This window comes from Saccopteryx leptura, chromosome 2, assembly GCF_036850995.1.
Source record: "Saccopteryx leptura isolate mSacLep1 chromosome 2, mSacLep1_pri_phased_curated, whole genome shotgun sequence".
In the NCBI taxonomy this organism is placed as follows: domain Eukaryota; kingdom Metazoa; phylum Chordata; class Mammalia; order Chiroptera; family Emballonuridae; genus Saccopteryx; species Saccopteryx leptura.
In genome coordinates this window covers 242387557-242415434 of record NC_089504.1, presented here as the reverse complement: position 1 = coordinate 242415434, position 27878 = coordinate 242387557, and the positions used below count along the sequence as shown (strand labels likewise).

Genomic DNA, 27878 nt, shown 5'->3' with positions numbered 1-27878 from the left:
TTCTAGGCACTGGCAGCCTCCCAACGACAACAGCTCAGGGGGCCCAGCAGCTGTGTGTGTGGCCGGAGTCCCATCCACTCCACCCTGCCTCCCTGACCCCAACATCTGGGAGGAACATCCAGATTGAACAAAAGGCAGTTAAATGCGGCCCGGGCTTCCTCCACCAGCACAGAGATATCTGCTGTTTCCTAAGCGTCTGTGGCCCCGGCACCCACCTCCCTGCACCTGTAATCTCCCTGGGCTGCTGGAAGAACTAACAAGACAAGGGCACCGCTGTCCTCAGATCTGCTGAAAAACAAGATGGGGCCCATGGACAGTAGTTGGGAGGTACCACACGGCTGGGAGAAGCTCACAGCCCTGGAAATGGATGGCACAGGTCAGTCCCGGTGACACGACTGCTGGCTGTGTGGCCATGAGCAACTAGCTTAACCTCTCTGCCTCTCCACCCTTATCTGGAAAATGGAGTTAAACACATACACACATGTGCACATGGGCATGCTCACACTCACACACACCCTTGCACTCCCCTGGGTTATCTGAAAATGCAAGTGTCTGCCACGCCATCCACATGCTGGGTCCCTGGTCCAAAGCTTCACCGCCTCTCATCTGGATGACCAAGTGGCCTCCTCATTTGGCAGGGGGCCTGCCAGCTTCTCCCACGCTGTCCCCTCCATTACCATCCAGCAGCACAGGCCTCTAATCTGCTGGCCAAGGCTGCCAAACCCACCCCGCCACAGGGCCTTTGCACCTGCCGCTGTCTCCTGTCCATTCTGCTCATCTCCCGTTTTTCCAGGCCTGGCTTCTCATTAGGTCAAATGTCCTTCCGTCAGAACTCTGCCTATCCACTCTAGCTCTAGCGGTCCCCAGGCCTGGCTACTTGCCATCAATTCCCCTGGGTCTCATTTCAGGGCCCTCACCCTGATCTGAAGTCACCGCTATCAGTTCACTTCTCTGTCTGTGTCCCCCGCCTAGAAGAGGAACTCTTTAAGGACGGGTCCAGGTCTGCCTTAGTCACCACTGCACCCCACCACCTGGCTCAGAGCAGATGATCCACACACACTGTCGATAAGGACTGTCAGCATGTAAGTGTGCTGGACATGGTCAGTGCTCCACAGGTGGCCCGTGGGTGGCTGAGCGTCACAGCAGAGAGCACAGACCTGGCAGCTGGCGGCTCTGAGTCACATCCCAGCTCTCTGACGAGTGACCCTGTGTGAGTCACTCAGTCTCTCTGCACTTCCTTCCTTCTATCTAAAATAAGGGACAGCAATGGGGTCCTCTGGGAGGTGACTATGAGGGTGAGCACACAGAAGCTTGTCAGAACGGTGCCCGGGGCACCCCAATGGCCCGCGCTGCCCAGCCAGGCCTTGAGAAATCCGGGGTGGGGGAATGTCAAAGACCCCGAACCGAACCATGCAGGTGGGACAGCCAGCACAGGGAGCCCGAAGCCCCCCTTTCCCGCCTTGCAGGGCAGGCTGCCCGTGGCCGGCTTCACGCTGGAGTCTGGGGACCCAGTCCCTGCCAGCCTAACCCCTGGGAAGAGCTTCTGCTCTCCTTGTGGACCCCACTGTGGCCCACGCCCATGTCCAGAGAGGTGTGGCGACGCCAAGCAGCAGAGATCATTATAAAAGCACTTCTGCTCTGGGCCCCGAGCGGGGAGACAGTGGAAAGACTGGAAAGAACATGAGGTATTGTGAACCTCAAACAGAGGTTTGCCAACAAAATCACTAGAAACCAGAAGGGAGGAGAAGGGAGAGGAGGCAGGGCTGGACCCGGGGGTGGGGGTGGAGCAGGATTTAAGAGCACAGTGGGCCTGAGGGGGCCGGGAGGGGTCCGACAAAGGCTTCCACCCGCAGTCAGCACAATCAAATCCAGTCACGCAGCGCCACATGGGGCCTTATTATAATCAGGCCGCAGACTTCCGCGTGCCCTCCCCAGCTCTGGGTGGGAGGCCGACAGCACAGGCCGTTATCAGTTGTGAGCAGCTTTTCAGGGCCTCCCCCCACTCGGAGCCCTTTATCTGGAGGTGAGGGTCTCGGTTGTGCGGAGATAAAGCACACGTTCCCCTCCCTCAGGACTGGTAGAGAAAGGAGGGCTTTGCATAAGGGGGGGGCAAAAAAGCTCTGTCCACGCCGCCTCTGCTTGCCTTCCCTGGGAGCCGGAGAAAGCCCCGGGCTGGGGGGCTGGCTGAGCCCTGTGTGGGGGTGGGGGTCTGGGAAGCTTCGGGGACAAGTGGGGTGGCGAGGTGTGGGGGAGGTGCAGGTGACAAGGAACCACACAGGGGACAGAGGACTATGTATGTGATGCGTGTTAGAATGGGAACAAAAAGGGCAAAGAAACCCCTGAGATGAGCTCCGGGGGATTCACCCGCCGACAATGTGGGTCTCGGGAGGGCTTGAAACCAGCACAGACGTGGCCCCAAATCTGGATGTATCTGCTAGAACTATGTCCCATCTCCTCCCAGCTCCAAGGGCCTCCTTGTGTGAGTCAAAGCAGGACCCTGGACACCAGCCCAGGGATGTAGGGCTGGTCGGGAACAGTCTCTCTGGGATGCTCTCAACACTGGAACCTGGGCCCGGGGAAATGGGGACACGGGGCCGGCCAGGCAGCAGTCTAATGTCAGACAGTGGACGCTGTCTCTGCAAAGCCTCCCCTCCTTGTGTGCCCAGAACGTGTCTGTAGCCAGGGCCCACATCGATTACCACTGTGACGCAGCAGCTGTCCCCCTGCCAGCTGGGGGCTGGTGGGGAAGAGGAATGTGTCGTGCTCTCGCGGGTGATCCTGGCTTAGTGGGTGGCGTGAATCTGGTGCTCACGGTGCAGTTAAAGACCACCCGTTCTGGCCACTGAATCAGGCACAGAGCCGGAGGAATAGCTGTTCACAGGCAGGCTCACAAAAGCCTTCAGAGGAAGGTATGCGTATCACGCCCATTTTACAGATGCAGAAACTGAGCCTCAGAGAAGGAGGCCGTTCACCCAGCCATGAAGCTAGGATAAGACAGGAAGGGAGACAGTGACTCCCCAGGAGCTCTGAGCCTCACATCCTGAGAAACCCAAAGTGCTCGGCGCAGGGCCCGGCAGGGAGTAAATGCCGCTTCTGTCCGTGGGTTCACTCAGCACCCACCTACTGCTCTCCTACCAGGCGCAGGGCACATTCCCGGGTACTGGGGTACAGGCAGTGAGCAAGCAGAGGGGGCACCGGCCTTGTGGAACAAACATTCTAGCAGGGGACTCGGGAAATGACTCTAAGGAAATGAGCCATGCACGATGCATTTTGGGGAAGTGGTAAACGTTTGAAAGTTAAGGATAAGTTGATGGGGTGGGTATAAATTGGTACCCTCCTGACAATTACTGTGATTGATACAGTTATCAATCACGGGCGACGTCCTGATGATGCTGGGCTAACAATGGAGAACAAACCTTCCGACATCACTAAGCTCCTACTGTGTGCTAGGGGCCTGGGACGCAAAGACAGTATGAGCCGGCCCCTACCTTTCAGGGCTACAGAGAGAGGTGCAGAAACAAACCTTCTGACATCACTAAGCTCCTACTGTGCGCTGGGGCCTGGGACGCAAAGACAGTATGAGCCGGCCCCTACCTTTCAGGGCTACAGAGAGAGGTGCAGAAACAAACCTTCTGACATCACTAAGCTCCTACTGTGCGCTGGGGCCTGGGACGCAAAGACAGTATGAGCTGGCGCCTACCTTTCAGGGCTACAGAGAGAGGTGCAGAGAGCCCTCTCCCTGCGTTCACTCACTCCTCCACATAGACCCATCCAGCTACGCCCTGCCAGGGGCCTCACCTCGCGGGGGACACGGCCACTCTCTTCCCCCACGGTTCCCCGCCTGGCAGAGACGGGTATGAAGTAAAACAACCAGAACGAAAAGGTCTCTGCTGAAGTCTGTGCTTTAAAGGAGCACTTGCTTTCGGTCAGGCCCAAGTCCAGCAAGTGAAGTGGGAATGGAGGAAACTGACGGTCTGGGAGTGACGGCTCGTTAGAGGCAACCCGACAACACGAAGAGGAGTCTTTCTGACAGAAAGCTGGTTTAGAAGGAGATGCCGAACCAATCTGTGGACACAACTAGCCTCGTAAACAGGGTGCGTGGGGGGCTCTGACAGGTTTCTGCTAATAACGAGCTGCTCCAATGCCCCAGGACGCTGTCAGAGCCTCAGAGCACAGAGGCTGAAGGACTTCCCCGCTGGGAACGGGGTGTCTGGACCAGGGTTCCCCAAGGCTGTGGACTGGCGGGGCCAGTCCAGATAGCTTTCCCGATGCACGGCCAAGGGAGCGTGGCCGTCAGCCGGGAGGTCTGTGGACAGCGAGGTGTGCTCAATTAGAGGGCCGCTCTTTGATCTGAGGATTTTGTTCCCCAACTCGTACCTTTTTTTTTTTTTTTTTTTTTTTGCTGTTAAACACCTTCTTACAAATCAGAACAATAGAGATGGAAGATAGGAAACTTATTTTTAGTTCTTATTTTAATAAACTGATAACCCTAAGAAAGTAGAGTGAAGGGGGAGACATTATGAAGGGGCAAAAATCTTAATCCCTGGCTAAAAGGACCGTCACCATCCTTTTCATTCTAAGGTGCAGTCGTGGTCCCCAGACTAAGCGGTTCTCAAGCGGGGCTGTCTGCCCCCTACAGGGCATTTGGGAATGTGGAGTGGGGGGCGGGATTCAGGTTATCGCAATCCCTAGGGGCACTCCCAACACTTCTGGTGGGGTCCAGAAATGTGAACTGCCTTACACTGTGCAGAACAGTTTCAACATAAAAGACCTGCGCTGTCCCCATTGCCAAAGGCCCCCCTCCCTTCCCTTTCCTGCCGTTGCAGTCACTGGACGCCAGGGGGCGCCGTGTCAGGCCAAGGGGCCTCCACCAGCCTCCCCCACCCAGGAGGCATCCAACGGGTGTATGAAGTAAGGTTGTTTTCCCTTGCTGGGTTCTAAATCCCTGTTAATAGTCTAGTTTTTTTTTTTTTCTTTACAACCTCTAATTGACAAGCTAAAAAAAGCTGACCGCCTCCCATTTTTATGCTCTATTTTTTAAAGAACATTTCACATACCTGTGAAACCCGAGTCAGACCCACTGGTCTCCCGGGTGAATAATGAACTTGAAACCTAATAAATAGTGCTCCCCTTTCCTCCTTCCCTCGCCCAATGTGCTAGGACACCCTGACCCCAGACTTGGCACTCACCGGCTTCCGACTCCGCCTGGTCCTTCCCCACAGGATCCCCCGGTGCGTCTTGGAGTCCTTCCTGCTGCGGGGCCGAGCTGGAGAAGACGCCCACTGGAGCCCACTCCAGATACAGGGGGACGTGGTGAAACTGCGGACACGGGGTGGGGAGAGACTCAGCGCCTTACACAGAGGAAGAGCCCGAGGTTCAGAGAGGGAGTGACTCCTGGAATGGAGCCAGGATGGGGAGCACAGCCCCGAACCCCCATGCTGCCTGATCTGAGAACACCACGGGGGGCCCTGAGGCAGCTTAGCTCAGGGACAGGCCAAGCCTCTGTGGTCGCTGGATCTACCCAGGCCCCCTTGTGGTTCCTCTGACTGGGGCCTGACAGGCAGTGGGGTGGGGGTAGAGCACCAGCGAGGAAATGCCGCTCTCCCGGGAGAAGTGCGGCAGGGTCGCTAGAGACCCCCCACCACACACACACACAGACCCTCGCAGGCGCTGTGTGTGCATCGCAGTTCAAGGATCAGTGAGACACTGGTAACGTCTGCAAAACGTTCAAGTGCCTAGTACACAGACGCTACCTGTAGTGGGCTGAAAGGCGGCCCCCCAAAGGGTATGCTCATGTCCTAACCCCCGGAACCTGTGAAGAGAACCTTATTTGGCAAAAATGTCTTTGAAAATCTCATTAAATGCAAGACCTTAAAACAAGACCACCCTGGATTACGTGGGTAGGCCCTAAAGCCAAAGACAGAAATGGGGAAAAGGAAAAGGCACGTGTGACAGAGGCAGAGCCGGGGGGGGGGGGGGTGCAGCCGCAGCCAAGGGACACCTGGAGCCACCAGAAGCCAGATGAGGTGAGGACAGAGCCTCCCCTGGAGGCCTCAGAGGGAACACGGCCCTGCTGGAACCTTGATTTCAGACCTCCAGCCTCCAGAAGTGTGGGCCAATACATCTGTGTTTTAAGCCCCTAAGTATGTGGTAACTTGTTATGACAAGAATGTGTATGAGTGCATTTTATTTTGTTTTTTACCTAGAGAGGAAATTTTTTACCTATGCACAGAACTAACTTTCAAATAATTGTAGGTACAAGATACCAAAAGCACAGAGAATGACGGTTGGGGTCAGGAGGGAACAGAAAGCCAAGACCCAGAGTCAGGCAAGGGGCCTGGCCTGCTCACTGGAGGCTGATTCCGGCTTCCCTCTCATAGTCACCCATCTGGGCATTCTTGGTGCGGGGTGAAATGGAATTCACAATTGGGATATATAAGACGATGTTCAGACCATCTCCCACAGGCCACACCATGCTAAGCTGCCATCTTATCAGCTCCCCCAACCCCCGCAGCGGAGACAGGTCAGGCAGCCCCACCTTGGAGTAGGCCAGATGTCTGAAGGCCTTGCGGGCCTCCAGGGGCTCCAGAAACTCCACGATGGCGGTGATGCCACCCTCGGGCAGCAGCACGCGGCCCAGGCTGCCAAACTGGCCGAAGATCTCCTGCAGCTCAGCTGCCGTGGTGCCTGCCGGCAGGTTCTTCACCAGAATCACGGTTTTGCTTCGCTCGGCAGCAGCCTGCAAGGAGGAGATGGACACACTTGCGACAACAGGAGGGAGGTCCCTGGTCTGACACCAGCACTGATCTGTGGTCTGGGACATCTGTCACTGGCCACTTCCAAAGCGGGTCCAGAAGAGGCCACTGTCTCAGGCATGTGGCTCCATCAATTGAGGTGACTGCGGAGTGGGTAAGGGCGAGGGCTCCGGAGTGGGCCCCTGGGTCAAATCCAGGCCCCTCCACCTTGGAGCTGCGGCAGAGTCCCTGGTGCCTCCGCACCCTGCTGCCCCCCCCCCCAGCCCTCCAGCGTCTGCGTCTCGGTGCTGAGGGCTCCCCTGCACCTGCAGGCCACCTGCGTCACACACGTGCAGGCGCCAGGCACTGAAGCAGCCCAGGGCTCACAGGCGTTGCTGTGAACCGGTCACTGGGTGGGACAGTCCTAGGCAGGAGCTCTGCAGCCACGCCCACATAGGGCTCAGCTCGCACTGTGCGCAGTGCTAAGTGCACCCTGCCCTGGTCTCCAGCCCTCCTGTGGCCTTCCTCACCACTGTCCTCTGCCCTACACACTACTTGCCCTTGAATCTGTCCAAAGTCTGCTTTTGGAAGAAACCAAACCAGATGCCACGGCCCTGAGAAAGGCGCTGGGCTGTGCCTCGGCCCTCCCTCAGCAGGAGGACACGGCAGCTGTTTCCCGGGGCTACCCCAGGAGCCGAAAAAGCGGGATGAAAAGTGTGCGCACGGCACAAGCGCTGGGTAACCGTTAGCAGTTATTTTATATGTATAAAAAATAACGTTGGAGGGGCATAAAAGAGTCAAAAAGCAAAATGGGAATTTCCCAGGTACAGGATCGCCTGGGCAGGAGTCAGCTCAGCCACTGACCTAACCGAAACCTTGGGTCAGCTGCTTTTGCTTTGGGCCAGTTTTCTCATCTGTAACATGGGCTATTAATGGTAATGCCCACCCTGTAGGCCTCACGGGGCACCTTGGGGAGTGTGAGGTCAGCGGGGAGGAAGCCCCTGCGGGGGGAGGGCTGAGCACCCGTGGGCCGCAGTGTAGCGACAAGGGTGTGGACTCGGGTCTGCACTGGGATCCAGCCCCACTGTGACTGGCTGTGTGGCCAGAACAAGCTTTACCTCTGTGACAGGCCCCTATGCAGTGGGACTACATGTCACTTCCCCACCGGTGTTACAAAGTGAGCTAACAAAACACACGCTTTGAAGGGTGCTTGGTACGCCCTAATAAACATTAGCTATAAATACATTTACTTACCCATCCACCGACCTACCTTCCATCCACCAACCCCACTTCCCGCCCACCCAGCTACGTGCCCTCTCATCCACCCACCTATCTACCCAGCCTTGCACCCGAACCAGCCTTGGAAGGTGAAGTCTAAGGCTGGTAAGTCTGAGGAAGGAGCTGAGAGTCAGACGCTGAGGTTGAGTCCAGGCTTCTGCCAGACTCTGTTGGACTTTTAAGTCTCCTCCTTACTCTCTAGGCCTCCTCTTCTTTGTCTTAAAATGAAGGGAAGAAAGTAAGTGGTTCTACTGGACTCTCCAATCGGCCATAAACCTAAGGACGCCCACCTGGTGGAGAGTGAGCACGTGCAGGTTCAGGAAAGGTCTACTGCTCCAGATAGAACACAGGTGCTCCTAGTAAGGAGCCGGGTGGGGTAACAGAGTGTCTGGGTGGTCTGTATGAAGAACACGTGGATTACGAGGCAGCCCCTCTGTAATGGCCCCCAAGAGACACCATCCGGATCAGATGGGCCTCTTGCCTGAGCCCATCTGATTTTCTTACTGTCTTTAGAGACTAGATCAGGGGTCCCCAAACTTTTTACACAGGGGGCCAGTTCACTGTCCCTCAGACCATTGGAGGACCGGACTATAAAAAAAACTATGAACAAATCCCTATGCACACTGCACATATCTTATTTTAAAGTAAAAAAACAAAACGGGAATAAATACAATATTTAAAATAAAAAACAAGTAAATTTAAATCAAGAAACTGACCAGTATTTCAATGGGAAGTATGGGCCTGCTTTTGGCTAATGAGATGGTCAATGTGCTCCTTTCATTGACCACCAATGAAAGAGGTGCCCCTTCCGGAAGTGCAGCGGGGGCCGGATAAATGGCCTCAGGGGGCCGCATGTGGCCCGCGGGCCGTAGTTTGGGGACCCCTGGACTAGATGTTAATGACAGTCCTCACCCTTGAAAGGCCTGATCCTCAACCCCATTAGCATGCCTGTGACCCGAAACCCCAGCCCCAGCTGCTGAGCTGGGCCACGCGTACCCACCTGGCTGAAAGAGTCCAGGCTGACCCCGTTGTTGAGAAGGAAGCGCCGTACTTCTTGGACCAGCTGGGTCTCCCCCAGGGCCACACGCACGGCCACGCTGCCCCTGGTCTCCTGTGGGAAAGGGGCGAGGAAGGGGCCCCGTCGGAGTCGAGTCAGCCCTCCCACCCGCCGGCAGCCTGCAGAGGAGGCTGGGACAGAGAGGACGCGCCCAGGCCCCGCCCCGTCCTCCAGGACTGGTGGCTCTGGCCTGGGCATCTCTCACCGGGAGGCATAGACCCCGGGTCCACCTCTCCAGCCTCCTCCTCCCTGGCCCCTTCCACCCCAGTCACACGGGCCTCGGAGCTGCTCCTCCCAGACGCTGAGCTCACCCCCTGCTGGCCCAGCTACCTCCCACTCCCTCTCTCACTCTGCCCGTCTCTGCTGAAAGGTCACTGCCCTGCCCAGCCACCCTCGTGCTCACAGCCCATCACTCCTACTGGGCTTAACTCTCCTTGGCCTCATCACACCACCATGCTGCATGTTTATCTGTTAGAGTCTCGTTCTGCTAAGAGCCCTGCCGGGTTCCCAGTGCTCAGCGTGCCTGTGGGGTCTGAGCTGTGCTGCCCGACACGGCGGCCACAAGCCACCGGGCACCAAAGTGCTGCGCATCTGGACTGAGAAGTGCCGTGAGTGTAAAACACGCATGGGATTGTGACTCCTCAGTGAGACAAAAGGAACCCAAAGTTGTTTTGTCATTTTTTTTACCCTGAGCCAGGGCCCCTCAGACGGGCCGCTCACTCACGTGGTCAAACACTTGGCTCTTGGTGGCGCTGTACTTCTGCGCGATGGCGTCGGCCACGGCATTCGGGCCCATGAACAGCGTGTTCCAGTTGTGAGAGCTGAGAGGCAGGAGAGGGAGAGGGATGTCGGACCACAGCTGAACAAGGGGAATCTCTTCACATGCAGAACCTTTAAGGAACAATCTCACCGGCCTGCTTTCTAAGCCCCGAAGCTTCCTCCTCCCTTTGACTTGCCTGGTGTGGGCTGAGTACGCAGGCGCTGAGGATAAGGGCAGTGACGGCGACACTAACAACCCCTGACACTTGTCAATCAGCAGCTCTGGTCAGGAATTATACACTTTGCCTGTGAGCTCCCTGGGTCCTCAGAACACTGCCTAACGAAGCACCACTATGATTCTGCCCATCTCTCAGAGGGGACTGGGGCTCAACAATGTTACAGACGAGACGCTCCCACCGCACGGAGCCAGAGCACCTGGTGGTGGGGCGGGGGGTGCAGGCAGCGGGAGCCTGGGTGGGGAATCGAGGCGGGCCATGGGTAAGGACCTGGAGCTGTTGGCTTTGTCCTTGGATTCTTTCTTCTTCTTGTAGGAGGATGAGCCCAGGGCACTGGCATCCTCGCCGGCTTCCTTCTTGATAGTGGATGGTAACACGTGCAGCATCCTGCCCTGGAGGGGGCGGGGAAGGGGTGAAGGGAGGAAGGGGCAGCCCCAGGGCCCTGGCCTCTCCACGAGTAGGCTGTACCGGTGCCGAAACCCGTCAGGAGATGTGGCCTCAGGCCCAACAACCACGAACCAGAATGGGAACCTGGTCATATGACACGGGGACCTGACCCTGGGATGGAGGCCACCAGACACAGCTTCACAGAGGAAACCGATCCGTTTACAGGTGTCACCGCAGCACCCCCCACCCCAGGCCTGGGCCCCATCCTGTCCCTGCACATGTAGGTCCCTGCACATGCAGTCTGGCCTGGAGACCACAGAGAGGTCAATAAGCTATGACCGAGCAAATGAAAAAGAGGAGGTCAGGCAGCCTGGGCTGCAGGGTGTGCACTAAGCACCTTACCTGCAGACACTGGGGAAACAAAAGCTCCTTACCACTACTGTGGCTGCTTAACATGACTGCGCCCACACTCCCTCCTTCCTTTTCCCTCCTCCAAGTGCTATTTCTCTGACAGAGGATTTATTCAACAAACACTGAGAACTATGCGTCAGGCGCTGTCCAGGGTGCTGAGAGACCCGTGACCCAGAGCAGACCCTGACCCCTGGGAGCTAGCATCTAGCGGCCTGGGTGGACAAGCCTCACACCACTGCGTGTTCCTCCTTAGAAATAGGGGGGTGTGCACATGCGCACATGCACGCACACGGCCTCTCCCAGTCACCTGGGCCTGGCAGCCCCCGCCAGCCCGGGACTGTCACCTGGAACACCTGCCCGTCTACCTCTGCGTAGGCCTTCACAGCGTGCTCAGGGAACATGAAGGTGACGAAGGCAAAGCCCTTGGGTTTCTTGGTCAGGCTGTCGATGGGGTAATGCAGTTCGGACAGGGGACCTGCGGACAGGACAGGTGTCAGCGTCCTGTGGGCTGGGTGGCCTGCGTGCTCAGCACTACACAGGTGATGGGTCTTAGCTGGTGAGAGAGTCGGGCTGCGCTCTGGGCTAGCCCGAGGAAGAACACGGCTAGCGGCTGCAGTGCCACCACCTTAAAGGTCAGGGTGCCCTGTCACAAACCTCTATGCGTCTGTCCTAAGGGCAGAGGTGGAGGATCCTGCCTCCACCACCTACATGTGCGGCCTCGGGAAGCCTCCCGCTTCCAGGCATCTCAGTCTTCTCACATACAAAGTGGCATCATAAGGGCACCCGGCTCACGGGGAGGCAGGGAGGGTGAAATGCATTTACGCGTGAAGTTTATAAACAGTGCCGACTATGATAGCGCCCCAGGAGTGCTTGCTGTGATACAGCCACTAAACTTGAGTTCAAGGACAGCTTTCTGAATCGGCATCCCCTCCTCCTCACACCCTCTGTCCTCACAAACAGAGGTTTGCAGCCTCCGATCCTCTCTCCTGTGCTGTTGTCCCTGCTGTATACAAGGGCACTGGCCTGGGGGGAAGGCCCGGCAGCCAGGACAGCAGCCACCACAGGCTGAGGGTGACAGCAATCTGCCCAGTGGCAGAGTCCTACTCAGGGCCTCTCTGTCCCCTACACCAGGCACTCAGCCACGCTCTGACCCTACACCACCACCCGGAGCCGGCCTCAAATAAAAGTGGGACCCCAGAAGCACGGAGACCTCACTGTCATTTTACACCCTAACTCTCTTCCCTTCGATAACCATGACCTTAGAACAAACACAGCCCCATGGGTTCCAGTTCATTGATGGGTCTGCAAGTTCACGTCCTGTAAAATGTCAACAGTGGTGGTGACTACAGTCAAGTTAACCCTGGCCATCGAATCTGTTTAGATGTTCAGTTTGGAGAGCAAGGCAAGTTAGCAGCAGAGCGTTCAGACTGATGACCACTGTCAGTCACACCTTCACAGGTGCTGGACTTCGAACACGGAAGCCAGAGCCTGGCAGCAAGGGCTATCACAGGGAAACACACCAGAGCTCGTCGGGTCTGACTTTAGAGAGAGCTGAGAGAGTGTGGGGTCAGCCAGCAAAGGGTGCCTGCACTGGAACTGGTTTCCAGGGACACCGCGCTCTACGGCACATCTGAATTCTCACAGCAGCTCAGGGACCATCAGCCCCATGTGATGAATGAGAAAACAGATGGGAGGGGAAAGTCATTAAGCCAAGGTCAAGAGCAGGTGGGAGGCAGACTGGGACTTAAAGCCGGCTGCCCACCGGCCCTCATACCCCGTGCTGCGGGTGTGTGCCCGAGCCAGGGCTGCGCCCCTACCATACAGGGAGAAGATCTTCTCCAGGTCCTCCTCGGTGCTGGTGTAGGGCAGGTTTCGCACAAAGAGCCTCCCTGAGTCGGCCAGGTCCTCTTCCTCCTCATCCTCCCTGAGCGTCCGGCCTTGCCAGGGTTTGGGGCTATTCTTCAGGGGCCCCTTGGCCGCGGGGACATTGTTCTCCCTGAACACCTCGATGTAGCGGCCACCTGCATGAGGAGAGGAGTCGGGGCTCTGGGGGAGGCCTGGAACTCACCAGTGACTCCCGACTGACGACTCCAAATTCACCTCTGCTGCTTTCCAGGTGCCAGGGCCGCGTGGCAGCCTGAGGCTGGGGGGGTGACACCAATCTGCCCGGGTCACAGCAGCTAACCTGGTCTGGAAGGCCCTCCCCCCCAAGTCATTCATCCTGCAAGTTCAGTTTCAATGCCGGGGCCGTCTCAGTCCACAGAGCTGAATCCTCGAGATTCCAGGGCACAGTCCCTGGCTCCACTCGCTGCTCTGCCTCAGGACATTAACATGTGACAACCCAACACTAAACTGCTGGCCACCTTGCACTGTTGAAGAGCTGTCTACATGCACCGCCCTGTGAGCCTGATTAGACAGCGACCACCACCATCTTCTCCACACACACAGAGAAGGTGCTCAATCAATACCTACCCGCCCAACTAGCTGACGAGACTGCTTAGGTTTCCCACCTGCCCTAACAGAGCTCACGTCTTCACTACGGGCTGACGGCTGGATCAGAATCACTTGTCCGTGCCAGGGTCAGGTCAAAGATCACGTCCTCAGAGTGACCTCCCAACTCGGGAACTCACAAAAGCTGTCCCCTGTACTGAAAGAGCCTGTCCCCCAAAGCCAGGGCTTGCTCCCTCTACTCCTCTCGGGCCGCCACTTTCTCAGGGAGGCCCAATCGGACACAGTCCTGTCTGTCAACACGCCTCCTGCAATCCTGACCTCTCCTGCTCTGCACATTCCCACAGCACAGCCCCTCGAGTCCTCCCGTCACTCCCCTCTGTGTCGGGTTACTCCAAGTCAGCTCCACCAGGGCAGGGACTGGTCTGTTCTGCCTGCTGCAGTCTCCCCGGTGCCCAGAGCAGCGCCTGGCACACAGCAGACCCTCGACCAAAACTTCCGGAGTGAACACATGAATGAACGAACCCGTCGCCATGCAGAGCCGGCGCCTGTCTGGTGTCCTTACCCATGTATTCCCTGTTGCACTTCAAAGCCTTCTTCACTTCCTCTTCGCTGCTGAAATCCACAAAGACATACCCTGAGAAAGGGCAACGACAAAGGTCAAATCCCCAGGCCCTGCAGACACCTGCGGGAGTCACCCACACTGTGCTGGGTGTTCGGGAGAAACTGAGCAGAATGCAAAGATCCCCTCCCGCCTGTGACCAAAGCTCCTTTTGCAAGGAGCACTTAGACCCAGGGGCCTGGTTTTACGAGGATGCTGGGCGGCGGGCGGCCTCTGTCTCCCTTCCAGGCTCACCCACCCTGACCAGGACCACCGCACACCCGGCTGCCAGAGGCAGGAGACAAGAGGCCAGCGCCTGCTCTGAGCAGAGCCGTGCACCAACACACAGAAGCAGAGACCACAAACAGGAAGAGGAACCGCCGCCCTTCCAGTCTCCCCAGTTCAGCTGCCCCGATCTTCCATCTATATTTACCAGCTGCCTCTCTGACCCCCACAACACCCCAGGCCTCACCTGTTTTGTTCCCGTGAGCATTTCTCACAATTCGAATGGCCACCGGTTTCAGGGGTGCCAGGAATTCCGTGACGTTCTTCTATAAGAAGGAAAGTTTTCCCCCCTTTATGAAACCAATAATAAAAGCACAACCCAAACACAGAAGCACAAAATGCTGAGAAGAGTCTCAATCTATCCACTGTTCATGTCTTGCATCTTTCTCTTGATCATCTGCCCCGTGGAGAAAGTTTACATCGTCCTTTGTAACAACCCATCGTATTCTACTGTTTCAAAGGGCCACGGTTCAGTTACCCAAGGTAACTAAGCCTCAACTTTTCAACCTCGGCACTGGAGTATCTAGAGGTGCTTTTCTCTTTGGTTTGATAAATAAAATGAATCTTTTCTTCCATTATATTTTGTTCCTGTTTGTGGAAAGGGAAGAAGTACTACTTTTTGTGTCTTCATTTTACAAAAGGCCATCTAATGCTTGCTTACTTGTTTTCTTTTTTTTTTTTTTGTATTTTTTTTGTATTTTTCTGAAGCTGGAAACGGGGAGAGACAGACAGACTCCCGCATGTGCCCGACCGGGATCCACCCAGCACGCCCACCAGGGGCGATGCTCTGCCCACCAGGGGGCAATGCTCTGCCCCTCCGGGGCGTCGCTCTGCCGCGACCAGAGCCACTCTAGCGCCTGGGGCAGAGGCCAAGGAGCCATCCCCAGCGCCCGGGCCATCTTTGCTCCAATGGAGCCTTGCTGCAGGAGGGGAAGAGAGAGACAGAGAGGAAGGGGGGGTGGAGAAGCAAATGGGCGCTTCTCCTATGTGCCCTGGCCGGGAATCGAACCCAGGTCCCCCGCACGCCAGGCCAACGCTCTACCGCTAAGCCAACCGGCCAGGGCCTGTTTTCTTTTTTTCATTTAAGCAGGTGACTTTCTGCACAGCTGGCAGGGAAAGCTCTCGGGCCCTGCACTACCACACAGCTCAGATGGCCTTCTATACCCTAGACGCATGGGACGCAGGAGTTGGTTCAGTTTTTGTTTTTGTTTTTAATTAGTAAACAGGAAGACTATCAATAAAGAGAAAGGACAAAAGATGATCAAGTACTTTGTAAAAAGTGGAGGGAAATTTTAAAAAGTGTTCTTGACTCTGCCGACCCAGAGTCGGCACCCTACAGTCTGGGAGCCAAACCTGGCCAACGGCCCGTTTCTGTAAACCAAGCTTTATGGGCATGGAGCCATGCCGTCCGCTCACCTGTCCTCTCGGGCTGCCTCTGCCACAGCAGAAAGAGTGGCTGCCACATGGAGGATGGACCACAGTGCCGTCAGTGTGTGTTAGCCGACCCTTTCTCTGTTTCTAACAGAGGTCTGCCAGGGCACACGATCGATGAGAACAGTCTTCCTCGGGGTCGATGTGGTCCTCCCTGCTTCCTAACCCGGACAGTGCCTGAAATCTTGTTTATCGGCCTTTTGGCCCCCAAGTCTTTCCAGCCCAAGTCCTCAACTGACCCTGAACCCCTGTGTAGCGGAGGCCCCCGCCCTCGTCCCCACATAGTGGCACATACCTCGGTGACGTTGAATGGGGCTCCCCGCAGCTTCACGGTGTAGGGGGTGGAGGGCTCCTTCTCGGCTGCTGGCTTCTCTGTCTGCATGGTGGCGAAGGATAGATACGGGCAGTGAGTGACACCCTCCAGTATAGGTGACACCCTCACCCGGACACCTCGGTGAGTGTGCAGAGGCACGGGTGGCCAGGCAAGCCAGGGATGCCAGCAAGCACCACGCCTGCTGCACGTGCAATCTGGCCAGGGGCTGGGGCAGGGTGCTAACGGGGCCCAGGCTGCAAGGAGGGCCAGGGATGCCAGCAAGCACCACACCCGCTGCACGTGCAGTCTGCCAGGGGCTGGGGCAGGGTGCTAACGGGGCCCGGGCTGCAAGGAGGGCCAGGGATGCCAGCAAGCACCACACCCGCTGCTCGTGCAGTCTGGCCAGGGGCTGGGGCAGGGTGCTAACCGGGGCCAGGCTGCAAGGAGGGGCAGGGATGTCAGCAAGCACCACACCCGCTGCACATGCAATCTGGCCAGGGGCTGGGGCAGGGTGCTAACCGGGGCCGGGCTGCAAGGAGGGCCAGGGATGCCAGCAAGCACCACACCCGCTGCACGTGCAGTCTGCCAGGGGCTGGGGGAGGGTGCTAACGGGGCTGGGCTGCAAGGAGGGGCAGAGAGAGCCAGAGGGAGCCCTGTGGGAGGCGACACTTGAGCCCCCCGATTCACGGCTCCCTCTGTGCAGACACCACTGTCCTACTCAATCTTCAAAACAACCTTAGAGACACTGGGGCTCAGGATCTCTTCTGTAATTCTAGAACCCAAACAGCTCTGAGAAGCTTCAATTTCTGGTAACTTCTTTGGCGACAAGACCTGCCCAGCTTTGAACTCATTTGCCAGTAAAGCCCGCTCTGAGCTGATGTGAGGGAATTTCAAGTTGACATCTGTCCCATGTGGCATGAGGGGTCACTTCTGGATGCAGTGCAGAAGCAGTCACTGTGTAATCAGGGGCGCTGCCCTGGACCCCACTGGGGAGCTAGGTTGCGCACGATGTGGAGGTGTCTTCCTGAACCCTGAAACCTGAGTTCCAGCTCACGTGCAGGCACGGGGGTTTGCAAATGGGGCAGAGACCAGTGCCCCGCAGTGCTACCCAGACGAGGCTCAGAGGCCCATGGAGAAGGATGTCACCCCAGCTCCACAGCTGGGCCCTGTCAGAGCTCGACTCTGACCCACAGCTCTGACTGGGCCACATCTGAAGACACCGCTGGGATGCAGGCTTTTAGGAGAAAAGCGCGGTGTGGCATTTACAACGGGCAGAAAACAAAAGGGGGAGAAGGATGAAGCCCGAAGCTTTGGAAAATAAAGGGGCTGGGTGGGGAGAATTGATGCTCTGAGACCCTGGGCACCCAAAGGACACAACAAACTGTCCTGTCTCTAGGCAGAGAGGGCTCCTGGGTGAGAGATGAGGTGGGTGCCCTGAGAGGTCATACCCACGTTTCTAATCTGAACTTCAGAGCCTGGGTGAGTCCTGACCCCTCCACTTCCCAGCTGTGACCTTGGGCAAGTCACCCCCCCCCCCCCCGCCTCAGTTATCTCACCTATAAAACAGGACATGAGTACCTGCCCCCTCTATTGTCTCAAGCATCCATGACAAGTTTTACAGCAGGGGTTGTACCTAGCATGTAGTTTTATCTCTTATTGTTGATTGGGGGCTGACATCTGTCTATACTGCCACTAAGTAAACAGCCTCACACAGTCGTATCCATTAGCAGCTCCCTCTGGAAGGCAGGCGAGCCCTCCCGGGTAGGAAATGACCTCAGACAGAGACGCCTGCTTCAGGCCACAGAGCAGGCAAGCGGCAGGGCTGAGCCCTGCACCAGGTGCTGGGACCACGGGGAACAGGGCGAGTGCACCACAGAGCACCCCCTCCGCCTCCCGGGTGCCCGAGCTCACCCCAACCCACACACCTCGGCTCTGGCCTCCTGCGGTTTCTTGCTCCCAGACAGGGTCTGTTGCTCCGGGCCTGGCCCTGTCCTCTCCTGGTCCCGCTGGGTGGCGGAAGCGCAGGGATCCTCCTCTCCAGCCTCGCTCTCTTCGTCACTGTTCACTGCTTCATCCTCACTCTCCTCCCCCTCCGAGGAAGACGGTGACTCGGCCCTCACCACCTTGGACTTCAGGTAATCCATGTCCGACAGCTCCTTCCGCACAGCTGCCTTCGGCTCACAGCCGTCCCCCTCTGCGAAGATGGGGAGGCTGGGGGTCGGAGCCAGTGTGCACGCACCGCTTTAGCCCACGTAACACTCACATCAAGTTCATTCTCTTGCTTGCAGCCAAAATCAATTCCCGACCCTCAGCCACCACTTACTATTCTGGATTGCACTGCTCATGCACCCATCCCATCTGTCCCTGCGCTGCACCATGAGCACCTCCTGATGACCTTCGTCCTGGTGACCTCCTCGGTGGCCTTCCCTGAGAACTCTCCTTTCCCCTTTTTGCTTTCCCTCTGCGGTGCGTGTCTTCACGCAATATACAGTACCAACTACTGGACTTATTTCTTATCCCGCTTCCCTCGCTAGGATGACAGCTCCACGGGAGGAGGGTTCCTGTTTTTTTCTCACTGCTGTATCCCCAATGCCTAAAGCAGTGCCTGGCATATAGCAGGTGCTCAATATTTGAGTGACTGAAAGAGGAAGTCACCGATATCAGCCAAGGCCAAGGTACCTGTGGTTGGAATGACCACCGCCACTAGAGGGCAGTGTCTGGGATCCATAGGCCCCATGTTCGTGCAAGCCTGTGAAAGCACAGGCCTATAAGCGTGCAGGGACTCACGGACGCATGTCAACGCCCTTACCTCCTGGGTCCTCCCTGGCTTCCTCCTCCTCACTCTCCTGGCCCGAATCGGAGTCGAAGTTCAGGTAGTCGCTGGACGGCTTGCTCTTCCTTTTCGAGGGCTCTACGTCCAGGGTGTCATTAGCCCAAGTGGCTGCCTGTGTCCTCTTCTGGTGAACCGACAGAAACTCCCGGAACTCGGTGTTCTCCTTCAGCTGGTGGTGCCGCAGCAGGGCAGCGGGAAGGAGAGAAACAGCCACAGAGGACTCGGGTCAGGCTCACCCCTCCTGACTCCTGGGAAGTCAGAGCATCCTTCAAGTTCACTTCCCCCAGGGTCTAGAGGGCCCCTGGGGTCAGCTGGATCAGTCCTGGGAGTGGACTCTTCACCCGACTAGGAAACTAAGAAGCCACAGTGTGGCTCTGTTGACCGCCTCCTCCCAGCCCGCTACAGCGCTCCCAGGACCACACCGCTGCCCACGCTCCTGGTCACAGGACAGACTCACCTCCTCCAGGTCACCGGCTGCCTTTTTCTTCTTGCTATCCTACAAATGGAAGACACAAGCAGTGAAGGTCACAGATAACAGCGTGGGGAGACGAAATAGCACTACCCTGGGAGGGCCCACCCCAGGAACATCCAAGAGGGATTCCCAGGGCATCCCCGTTCCCACCGCCCTCAACCCCCGGGGAGACCACCCTGCTGACACCAGGTAGGAGTGACCCTCTACGCACTTTCTTAGTTTCTAGGGGGACGGAGGCTTTGTCTTTTGAGGGCTGCGGGGACTGGCTCTGTTTCTGGGCATGCTTGCTCCAGGCTCGGGGCTTCGCTGGGTCCCCAAATGACTTGCAAAACTCCACCTGCACAAGAGAGAGAGGGTGATGATAGTGATTCCTGACACTGCACCCAGCCAGGGTGCCACACGTCAGCACCTAGGAGCTTGGGCTTCTAAAAGGCAGTCAGCACTGAGCAGCAGAGTTGGCTGAAGCAAATTACTTACCCTCCCCGGCCTTGGCCTCACCCTTGTTAAAGTCACTGTGGACCTTAACATCTCCCAAAGAATTCCATGTGCCAGGCAGTCCTGGTGCTTTGCAAGTATGAACACATGGAGCCTCCCCACAAGTGCAAGGAAGGAACCTGACCCGCCCCACTCCCCAGAGTAGGAAACTGAAGCACAGGGAAGTTCGGGAACTGGTCGCAGGTCACCCAGCTAGGAAGTGACAGAATGGAGATGGGAATCTGGAGATCTGGCCCTGGAGCCCAAGTTCTCAGCCGCCTAATCAAAGAGTGGCACAAAGTGACACAGAGCTAACGGCTGCGGAGTTACCATAATCACTATAAAGCGAGCTCAACAGGCCCAGAGAACAACTCTAGGATAACGAGAAAAGTGGGTGACACTCTGGGGCACGGAGACTGCTGGGTGTTCAGCCTGAGCTGACACCCCTCTCTGGCTCTGAACCCCTCCGACACTGTCCCAAAATGAGCTTTTTGAAAGCCGGCCCTCCTGGGGCCCTGGTGGGCACATTCCACCACAGTCAAGGGGATTCTGGTCAATAAACTACCCCCCACCCCACCCCCTGGGAGGAGCTGCCACTTTGTCACAACTGTTTATCCAACAATGACATGTGCTCAATGTACATAATTCAAACAATAGCGGAAGAAAGTACAGGAAAGTGAAAAAAAATAATTTTTTACCCCAATTCCTTCCTAACATGGCTCTAAGCACACATCACACACATCGAGACTGAGGAACAGAACTCCATAAGTGACATCACATGACGTATATTTGTCTAATAGCTGTTCTTTTTCTTCTCAACAAAGTGTTACAGATATTTTTTTACCAAGTCATTAAATGCACAGATGTGACATGAGGGGGACCTCCTCCTCCAGGAAGCCTTCCTGACTCCCTATCCACCCCATGAGCAAGGGGAGAGGCCTCCTGTGTTCTTCAGCACCAACCACACTGATGGAGAGCAGCCTGTTGACCTCGTAGCCCCTGCCTGCCCATAGGCAGCTGGCTCCATGAGGACGGGGCCAGAGGTACCACTTTCTCTCAGCACCAAGTAAGCCCTCCCGGCTGCTTGCTGAGCAGGTGCATGAATGATGGAGGTCAGTGGTTCTCGTTTTGGGACCAGCAGCATCACATCACCTGTGACCTTGTTTAACATGCAACTTCTCGGTCCCCCCACCCCCAACATACTAAATAAGAGAAACTCTGCAGTCAGGGGCCCAGGACACTTTTAACCAGCTCTCCAGGGGATCTGGAGGCATGTAAGCTTGTGAACATGCAATCAGTGACGGATACTGATGACATCACGGCCTGAAAGGAGACAGGTCTGTGGAAGGAAAGATCATTTCGACAGCAGGCGGGGACAAGATTCCCACCAACTCACCGTGATCCGGGACATGTCGACAAAACTCTTGTTGAAGTGGGTCAGTGCCCTCTGGGCCTCCTCCTCGGACCTGAAGCCGATGAAGCCGAACTTGCGGAACTTGCCGTCCTTGGTGAACTTCAGGCTGCAGTCCGTCAGCGTGCCGAAGGCAGCAAACAGCTGCCTGAAACGCTCCTCCTTCATCTAGGACAGAGGGGGCGCCATGTGGGAGGAGCGGGGAGGCCTCAGAGCCAAGGGGACAGGATGGGCTGGAAACCAGAGGCTGCGGCTTCCCCAAGGGTGACCCTAGACAAGCGTGCTGGATAGTTAGACCTGGTTCCCGCTCTTGCTTGAACACGTACTAGCTGTGTGGCCTGGAGCAAGTCCTCTACCCACTTCAGTGAAATCTTCCTACCGTGTGGGCTCTTAGGAGGGTAAGGAGACTGATTATGAAAGGAGCCCAGCATTGTGACGGCTACTTCACAAATGCCTGTCAGGATCAATGCGTGAATGAACAAACTGGCTATTTTACTGTTTGCTAATTGTGGTGGACAGAATGATGGAGTCCCCTAAAACAGTGGCCCCCAACCCCCAGGCTGCAAACCGGTACCAGTCCATGGGCCATTTGATACCAGTCTGCAGAGAAAGAATAAATAACTTACATTATTTCCGTTTTATTTATATTTAAGTCTGAACGATGTTTTATTTTTAAAAAATGACCAGATTCCCTCTGTTACATCCATCTAAGACTCACTCTTGACGCTTGTCTCAGTCACGTGATACATTTATCAGTCCCACCCTAAAGGCCGGTTGTGAAAATATTTTCTGACATTAAACCGGACCGTGGCCCAAAAAAGGTTGGGGACCACTGCCCTAAAAGATGTCCACATCCTAATCCCTGGGATCTGCGAGTATGTGACCTTACATGGCAAAAGGGGCTGCAGAGATGTGCTTTCACTACGGGTGTTGAGATGAGACTGTCCTGGATTATCTGGGTGCATCCCAATGTAATCACAAGTGTCCTTACAACAGAGTAGCAGCAGGAAGGTCAGAGTCGGAAAAGGCGACTTGACGGTGGAAGCAGCCAGAGACTGGAAGATGCTAGGCAGCTGACTTTGAAGACGGAGGAAGACGCTTCTCGCTGCTGAGGTTTTGCTACTGATGTCTCCCTCTGGGTGACATCTTCCCAGACAGGCCCTGGCTAACTCCTCCTCCTTCTCAGTTCAATCATTTCAGTTCCTCAGGTGGGTCAGGTGACCAACCGCTCTGTGCTCTCACAAAACCAGCTCGTCCCTCAATCCCTGCACCTTTCATCAGAATGACCTGGTGTCTGTCTCCTTGCTAGACTGCAAGCACAAGAGAAGTGGGGACTGAGTCTTATCCAGTTCCACCTACAACGTCAGCGACATAACGAATACTCCTTACTAAGTGTTTATCTGTTGGGAAAGGATGAAGATAAGGGCGTGCAATCAAGCTAAGAGAGACAGGATGGTGTAGTGGTCAAGAATTCAAATTCTAGATCCCTGCTCTAAAAATTAACAGCTTTGTGATCTCAGGCAAATCACTTGGTTTCCTTACCTTTAAAATGGGCATAATAATGGAACCTACTTGTGGGCTGATGTGGAGGATTAAATGAGTTCCTGACCTAAAGCACCTGGAACAGTGCATGGCACATAGTAAGTGACAGATACTAATACCTTTTGAAAAATTAATTCTTTCATTCATCAGACGAGACAAGCAATGGTAAGAGCCACATTGCGAAGCATAATGAAACGGAAGCCGGGAGGGGAAGGTTGGCCATCCTCAGCCACCAGAGAAAGGCATTAAGAGACACTGCCTAAAATTGACAGATTGGTCAATAATAGATATTTTAAAAGTATACCATTTAGGGTAAATGATGGAGGAACTTTAAAATGATAAGTAACAGACTGGAAGGAAGGAATAGCTATCTAGATCCCTCAGCTTTCATAGTGGGGTGTCAGCAGAGAGTCTTTGGGATAAATGGGCCAAGAAATGGGTGTGAGAACAGACCTGGACAGAGAGGGATGCCTATGAGGAGTCCTAAGAACAAGCCATATTAGATGGTTACTCCTGGAGAAAGATAAAGGGATGAAGCAACAAACTTCGCCTCTCGTTTAATACACTATTGTACTATTTGAATTTTTTAATTGTGTCATAGTCCCCACCCCAATCTGGTGAAGGTTAAATTTTAAAAAGCCATAGCAATAAAACAGAAATGGCTTTGAGTCCTTATTTAAGGAGAGAGAGTCCCAAGGAGTAGAGTCAAGAGTACAGAAGAGCTCTCATTCCATCCAAATGGCATATTTTGGATTTGGGGAATGAGTTTACTGGCTGCTCCAGTGAGTGGAGGCTCTCCATGCACGAAAAGTTACAGGGAAATAGGTGAGAATCTACTGTACCCCATCTTCTGATACCACACACATTCATCCATTTCTTCACTCATTTATGGGGCATGTGCTTACTGAATGCCTATCACAGGTTCTGCACTGGGCTCCAGGGAAACAGAGACAAGTAATGGACAAATGGTTTAAAGCCCTCCACACCGAAATAGTAGTACTTATACGACCTGCCCTAAAGACAGGGACTGGGCCTGACCAGGTGGTGGCGCAGTGGATAGAGCACAGACTATGATGCGGAGGACCCAGGTTCGAGACCCCGAGGTCGCCAGCTTGAGTGTGGGCTCATCTGGTTTGAGCAAAGATCACCAGCTTGGACCCAAGGTCGCTGGCTCCAGCAAGGGATTACTTGGTCTGCTGAAGGCCCACAGTCACGGCACATATGAGAAAGCAATCAATGAACAACTAAGGTGTTGCAATGAAAAACTGATTGACGCTTCTCATCTCTCTCCGTTCCTGTCTGTCTGTCCCTATCTATCCCTCTCTCTGACTCTGTCTCTGTAAAAAAAAAAGAAAGAAAAAGAAAAAGAAAAAGGCGGGGACTGGGAACTGGAACGCAGGCTTTAAGCCTAATACTCCCCCACGTACCTCCCCTGCAGCCCCGAGTGGGAAGGGGGTTCTAGGTACCGTGTGTAGCAACAACAACAAAACGTGATCGGACGCGAGGGGTTGTGGGAGCAAGGCATCCGGCACAGAGTGGGACTGGCATCTCCCTGGGAGAGTTGTGGGGTTGGGAGTCAGGTACTCACAGGCCAGGTGTGAAACCCTGAGCAGTCACTATCCCTCCTTCCCACTGTCAAATGGGGAGAAGCCGAAGATCCTGCCCTTTCGGTTTCCGAAGCCGTCGGGAGTCCTGCCCCAGAGCGAAAATCACCCCCCAATTCTCCAATTCTCCCCAGCCGTCTCCCCACTAAACCTCGGCCCCCGACGCGTCCTAACTTCAGATTCTGTAATTTCAGGCCTTGCACTCACCCCATTCGGGAGGTTCTTCACGATCAATCGCGACATGGCGCACAGTGTCACTGTTCCGATTCCAGTGCGGATGAACAAGGTCTTCCACTACCCACTTTCACGCTGCAGCTCTGGGCGCCGCCATCTTTAGAGAGCCGGAATAGAGTCACGTGCTCCAGACCTAGGCCCGCCCTCTCCGGAAGGAGGCGTGGCCAAATTAGAGCGATCCAAGGATGTCGCCCGCATAAAAGGCGGGCCTGAGCGCTTGCATTATGCGCAGGCGCAGGCTGTTTGGCGGCGTCCGATGAGACCAATGCAAAGTCGGCAGGGGGCGCTGGTGCCTTATGTTGGGGAGGATTGCGGGTAGCCGGCCAGTTTAGAGTTAGAGCGCTGTGTGGATGGGAGAAATCGCTTTTCTTTCAGCCTCTTTTTCTGTTTTATTTTATTCTTAAGTCCTAAACTTAGAGATGGGAAAACCGAGGCTCAGAGAGGCTGCCAGGCGCCATGGATCAGTTACTGAGCATCACCTGTAAGTATTGGACTGTGTACATTGGAAATAAAACATCCCCATTTTGCCCGCAGGTACCCCGGGACGCAGAGGAGTAAAGTAGTTTGCTCAAAGCCGTGCGGCTATTAATAAGGTGACCAATCGTCCTCCTTTAGGGAGGACAGATCTACTTTTGTAAGTTCTGTCCTTCCTCGAAAAGTGTCCTCCTACATGTCCTCCTTTTTGATATTGGAAGACTAATCTGTAAATGTCCGTATTTGATCGATGCAGAGTCGATCCATTGTGTGTGATGTGACGTATTTGTTTCTAAATGAGTACTTTTTTCTTACAATTATTATTTAAAAATTAATAGATATGTAAGCATAATTACAATATAAAATATTGCAAATGTTTTAATTATGTATTTACCATATAGTGTATTATTGTTGCAATGAATAAAATGTTTTTTATTTACGATATTTTCTTTAATTTGTTTTTGTCCTTTTCATTGTAGAAAAGTTGTTCACCTTACTATCAAGTATGAAGGCGTATTGAAAGTATAAGCAGTTTTAAGTGATAGGATTATGGGTGGATTGGTATCCCAGGGCTGCTGGAGAACACATTAACAGAAATTTAAAGACTTGAAACAACAGAAATGTGTTCTGCCACAGTTCTGGAGTCCAAAGTCAAGGCGTCAGCTGGGCTGTGCTCCCCTAGAAGGCCCCGGAGGGGCATCCTTCCTTGCCTCCTTCAGCTTCTGGCCTTTCTTGGCTGGCAACGTGGTGGGCAGTTCGACGTGAGCAGAGCAAGGACGATGAGCCAGGTACAGAAGGTCACCAAAGCAAGGGCGATAGGCCAGGGCTAGTTCTGTTTCAGCTCCAGGCCCAGAGAAGCAGCAAAACCAGACAAGACTCCACAGCTGACTCAGGACCAGCTGCATTGATTAAGGGCACCTGGCGCTGGCCAATCAGTGGAAACCACAACCCTGAAAGGACACACCTGGAGAGCTGACGAATATTCTATTGAGAGCCTCCCCTGGGACTGCCCCTAAAACTCTCCACCCATAAAAGCCCATAGGACGGAAGACACAGGTGCTCTCCCTCCTGGGGTCACACCCGTGCCCTCTCACCCTCATGGCACAGGTGTGGGCACAGGTGTGGTTGGTTCGCTCTTTCTGCTAAGGACCCCTTCTCTTGTCTCTTTAGGTAACTTCTTTCCTAAAGCCCATTTCTTCTACCTGGCTGACTTTCTAAGTAAACTTTCTCTAATGTTTTGAGTCTTGGCTCTGAATTCTTTTTTAAAATTATTATTTGTTGATTTTAGATAGGGAGAGGAAGGGAGTGGGGGAGAGAGAGAGAAGCATTCATTTGTTGTTCATTCATTGGTTGCTTCCCATATGTGCCCTGACCAGGGATCGAACCTGCAACCTTGGGGTTTGGGGACGAGGCTCTAACCAACTGAGCTACCCAGCGAGGGCCTTGGCTCTGAATTATTTCCTAGCCAGAACCACATATTTAAGATTGCTGAACCAAGGTCCAGTTTGACCCACTGGTCAAAACTGTAAAAACAGTAACATCACTCTGTGACAGGACAGGACAGGGGCAGCCTGGGAGCCTTGGCCCGGGGCTGGCCAGCAGTGGGTGGGTTGCTGACTTCCTGCAGGAAAGGTTTTACAGCACGAGTCCAGGGGACTTTGAGAGAACATCTATTACAGCTGGGGATGGTGCAAGGAAGGAAGGGCTTAGGATAGGGAGGCAACAGGAGAGAGCCCAGGCGGGGCTGCTTTGGCTGCCTACAAACCTTATAGGAGAGAAGTGGGTCATGCTGGGCTGCAAGAGATGCATGAACTCCCTGAGAAATAAGTCACAGTGACAGACGGGAGCCAAGGGGAGGCGCTGCTGTTCGCTCACCGGAGTGGAACCCAGACCGAGGCTGGTGTTTCCCATAGTGGTCAGAATTGTGTAAATCATCTGTTCCTAAGTGCCTCTGGTTAGAGAAGACAACACCTTGTGATTCATTAGCTGGCTGTAAATCGTTCAAATTGTTTGGCCTTGTTGAATTGCCTCAGTTTCCCTCATGCCACTTGTTGAGGAATTTCCCTAGCTTCTTACTGTTCCGCCACAATGCCCCCGTGTCCCCTCCGTCCTCACATGGTCCCTCCCTCTCCTTTCTCTAATTAGGATGCCGCTATGTAGGTTTAGGGCCCATCTCAAATTGAGAATAATCTCATCTTGATATCTTTAATAATATTTGCTAATAAGGTTACTTCTGGGTTCCAGGGATTAGAACATGGTCATATATTTTTTTCAGGGACACTATTCAACCCACCCCACTTGAGGACTTACTTGCTCTGTCGTATGGTTACTGTGAAGATCAGTTTCACCCTCTCTCTGTCTCAGGCTGACTGTTCAGTGAAAACACACACACACACACACACACACACACACACACGTGTAAAAACGCACCCTCGAGCCTACAGCAGATGACTTCAGGGGCCACAATGTTTCAACAGGGGTCATGGGTTTATTCAACAGATATTTATTGATATGTCTGAAAGGGCTCTGTAGCTAAAGGACAGTAAGGGTTTGTTGTTGTTGTTGTTGTTGTCCTTGCAACCCGTGACCTTGGCCAGGACGGGCCGCAGTAGGCTTTATGGAGCAGCCTCGCGATCTGAGCCTTTTATGAGAGGGCAAGTGTGGGTTGCCCAAGCCAGTCCTGGTTTTTGTGTTCTTTCATTGTTTTCATGAACGGCCTTTATTAAACTGTGCAACTACACGTAGTCTTCCCTAAAGAAATTCACAAATCAGAAGGTATTAAAAGAAAATGAAATGCTCTTTGCCAATCCACACGTTTCAACGCCCGGGCCAGGCTAATATGGTCGCCACATGTCGGGAAGGGAGGGACTGTTCCGGCTATCCCCGCGCACTTA

General features: G+C 54.6%; 1 protein-coding gene across 3 annotated transcripts in view; it reads right to left on the bottom strand.

Annotated features, from left to right (window-relative positions):
- Positions 1-24614, bottom strand: part of RBM19 (RNA binding motif protein 19) — a 129116-nt gene extending 104502 nt beyond the window's left edge. For all 3 annotated transcript variants that reach the window (XM_066370832.1, XM_066370833.1, XM_066370834.1), the window contains exons 1-16: positions 24484-24614; positions 21116-21298; positions 19457-19582; positions 19231-19269; positions 18750-18942; positions 17866-18134; positions 15923-16003; positions 14384-14462; positions 13876-13947; positions 12680-12883; positions 11207-11337; positions 10335-10456; positions 9794-9890; positions 9013-9123; positions 6539-6739; positions 5190-5319 (exon numbers count right to left, since the gene is read on the bottom strand). In XM_066370832.1, coding sequence (XP_066226929.1) covers positions 5190-5319; positions 6539-6739; positions 9013-9123; positions 9794-9890; positions 10335-10456; positions 11207-11337; positions 12680-12883; positions 13876-13947; positions 14384-14462; positions 15923-16003; positions 17866-18134; positions 18750-18942; positions 19231-19269; positions 19457-19582; positions 21116-21298; positions 24484-24519 — 2074 coding nt within the window. In that variant the 5' untranslated portion in view covers positions 24520-24614. The remainder of the gene's footprint in view (positions 1-5189; positions 5320-6538; positions 6740-9012; positions 9124-9793; positions 9891-10334; positions 10457-11206; positions 11338-12679; positions 12884-13875; positions 13948-14383; positions 14463-15922; positions 16004-17865; positions 18135-18749; positions 18943-19230; positions 19270-19456; positions 19583-21115; positions 21299-24483) is intronic.
- Between the last annotated feature and the right edge of the window lie 3264 nt (positions 24615-27878).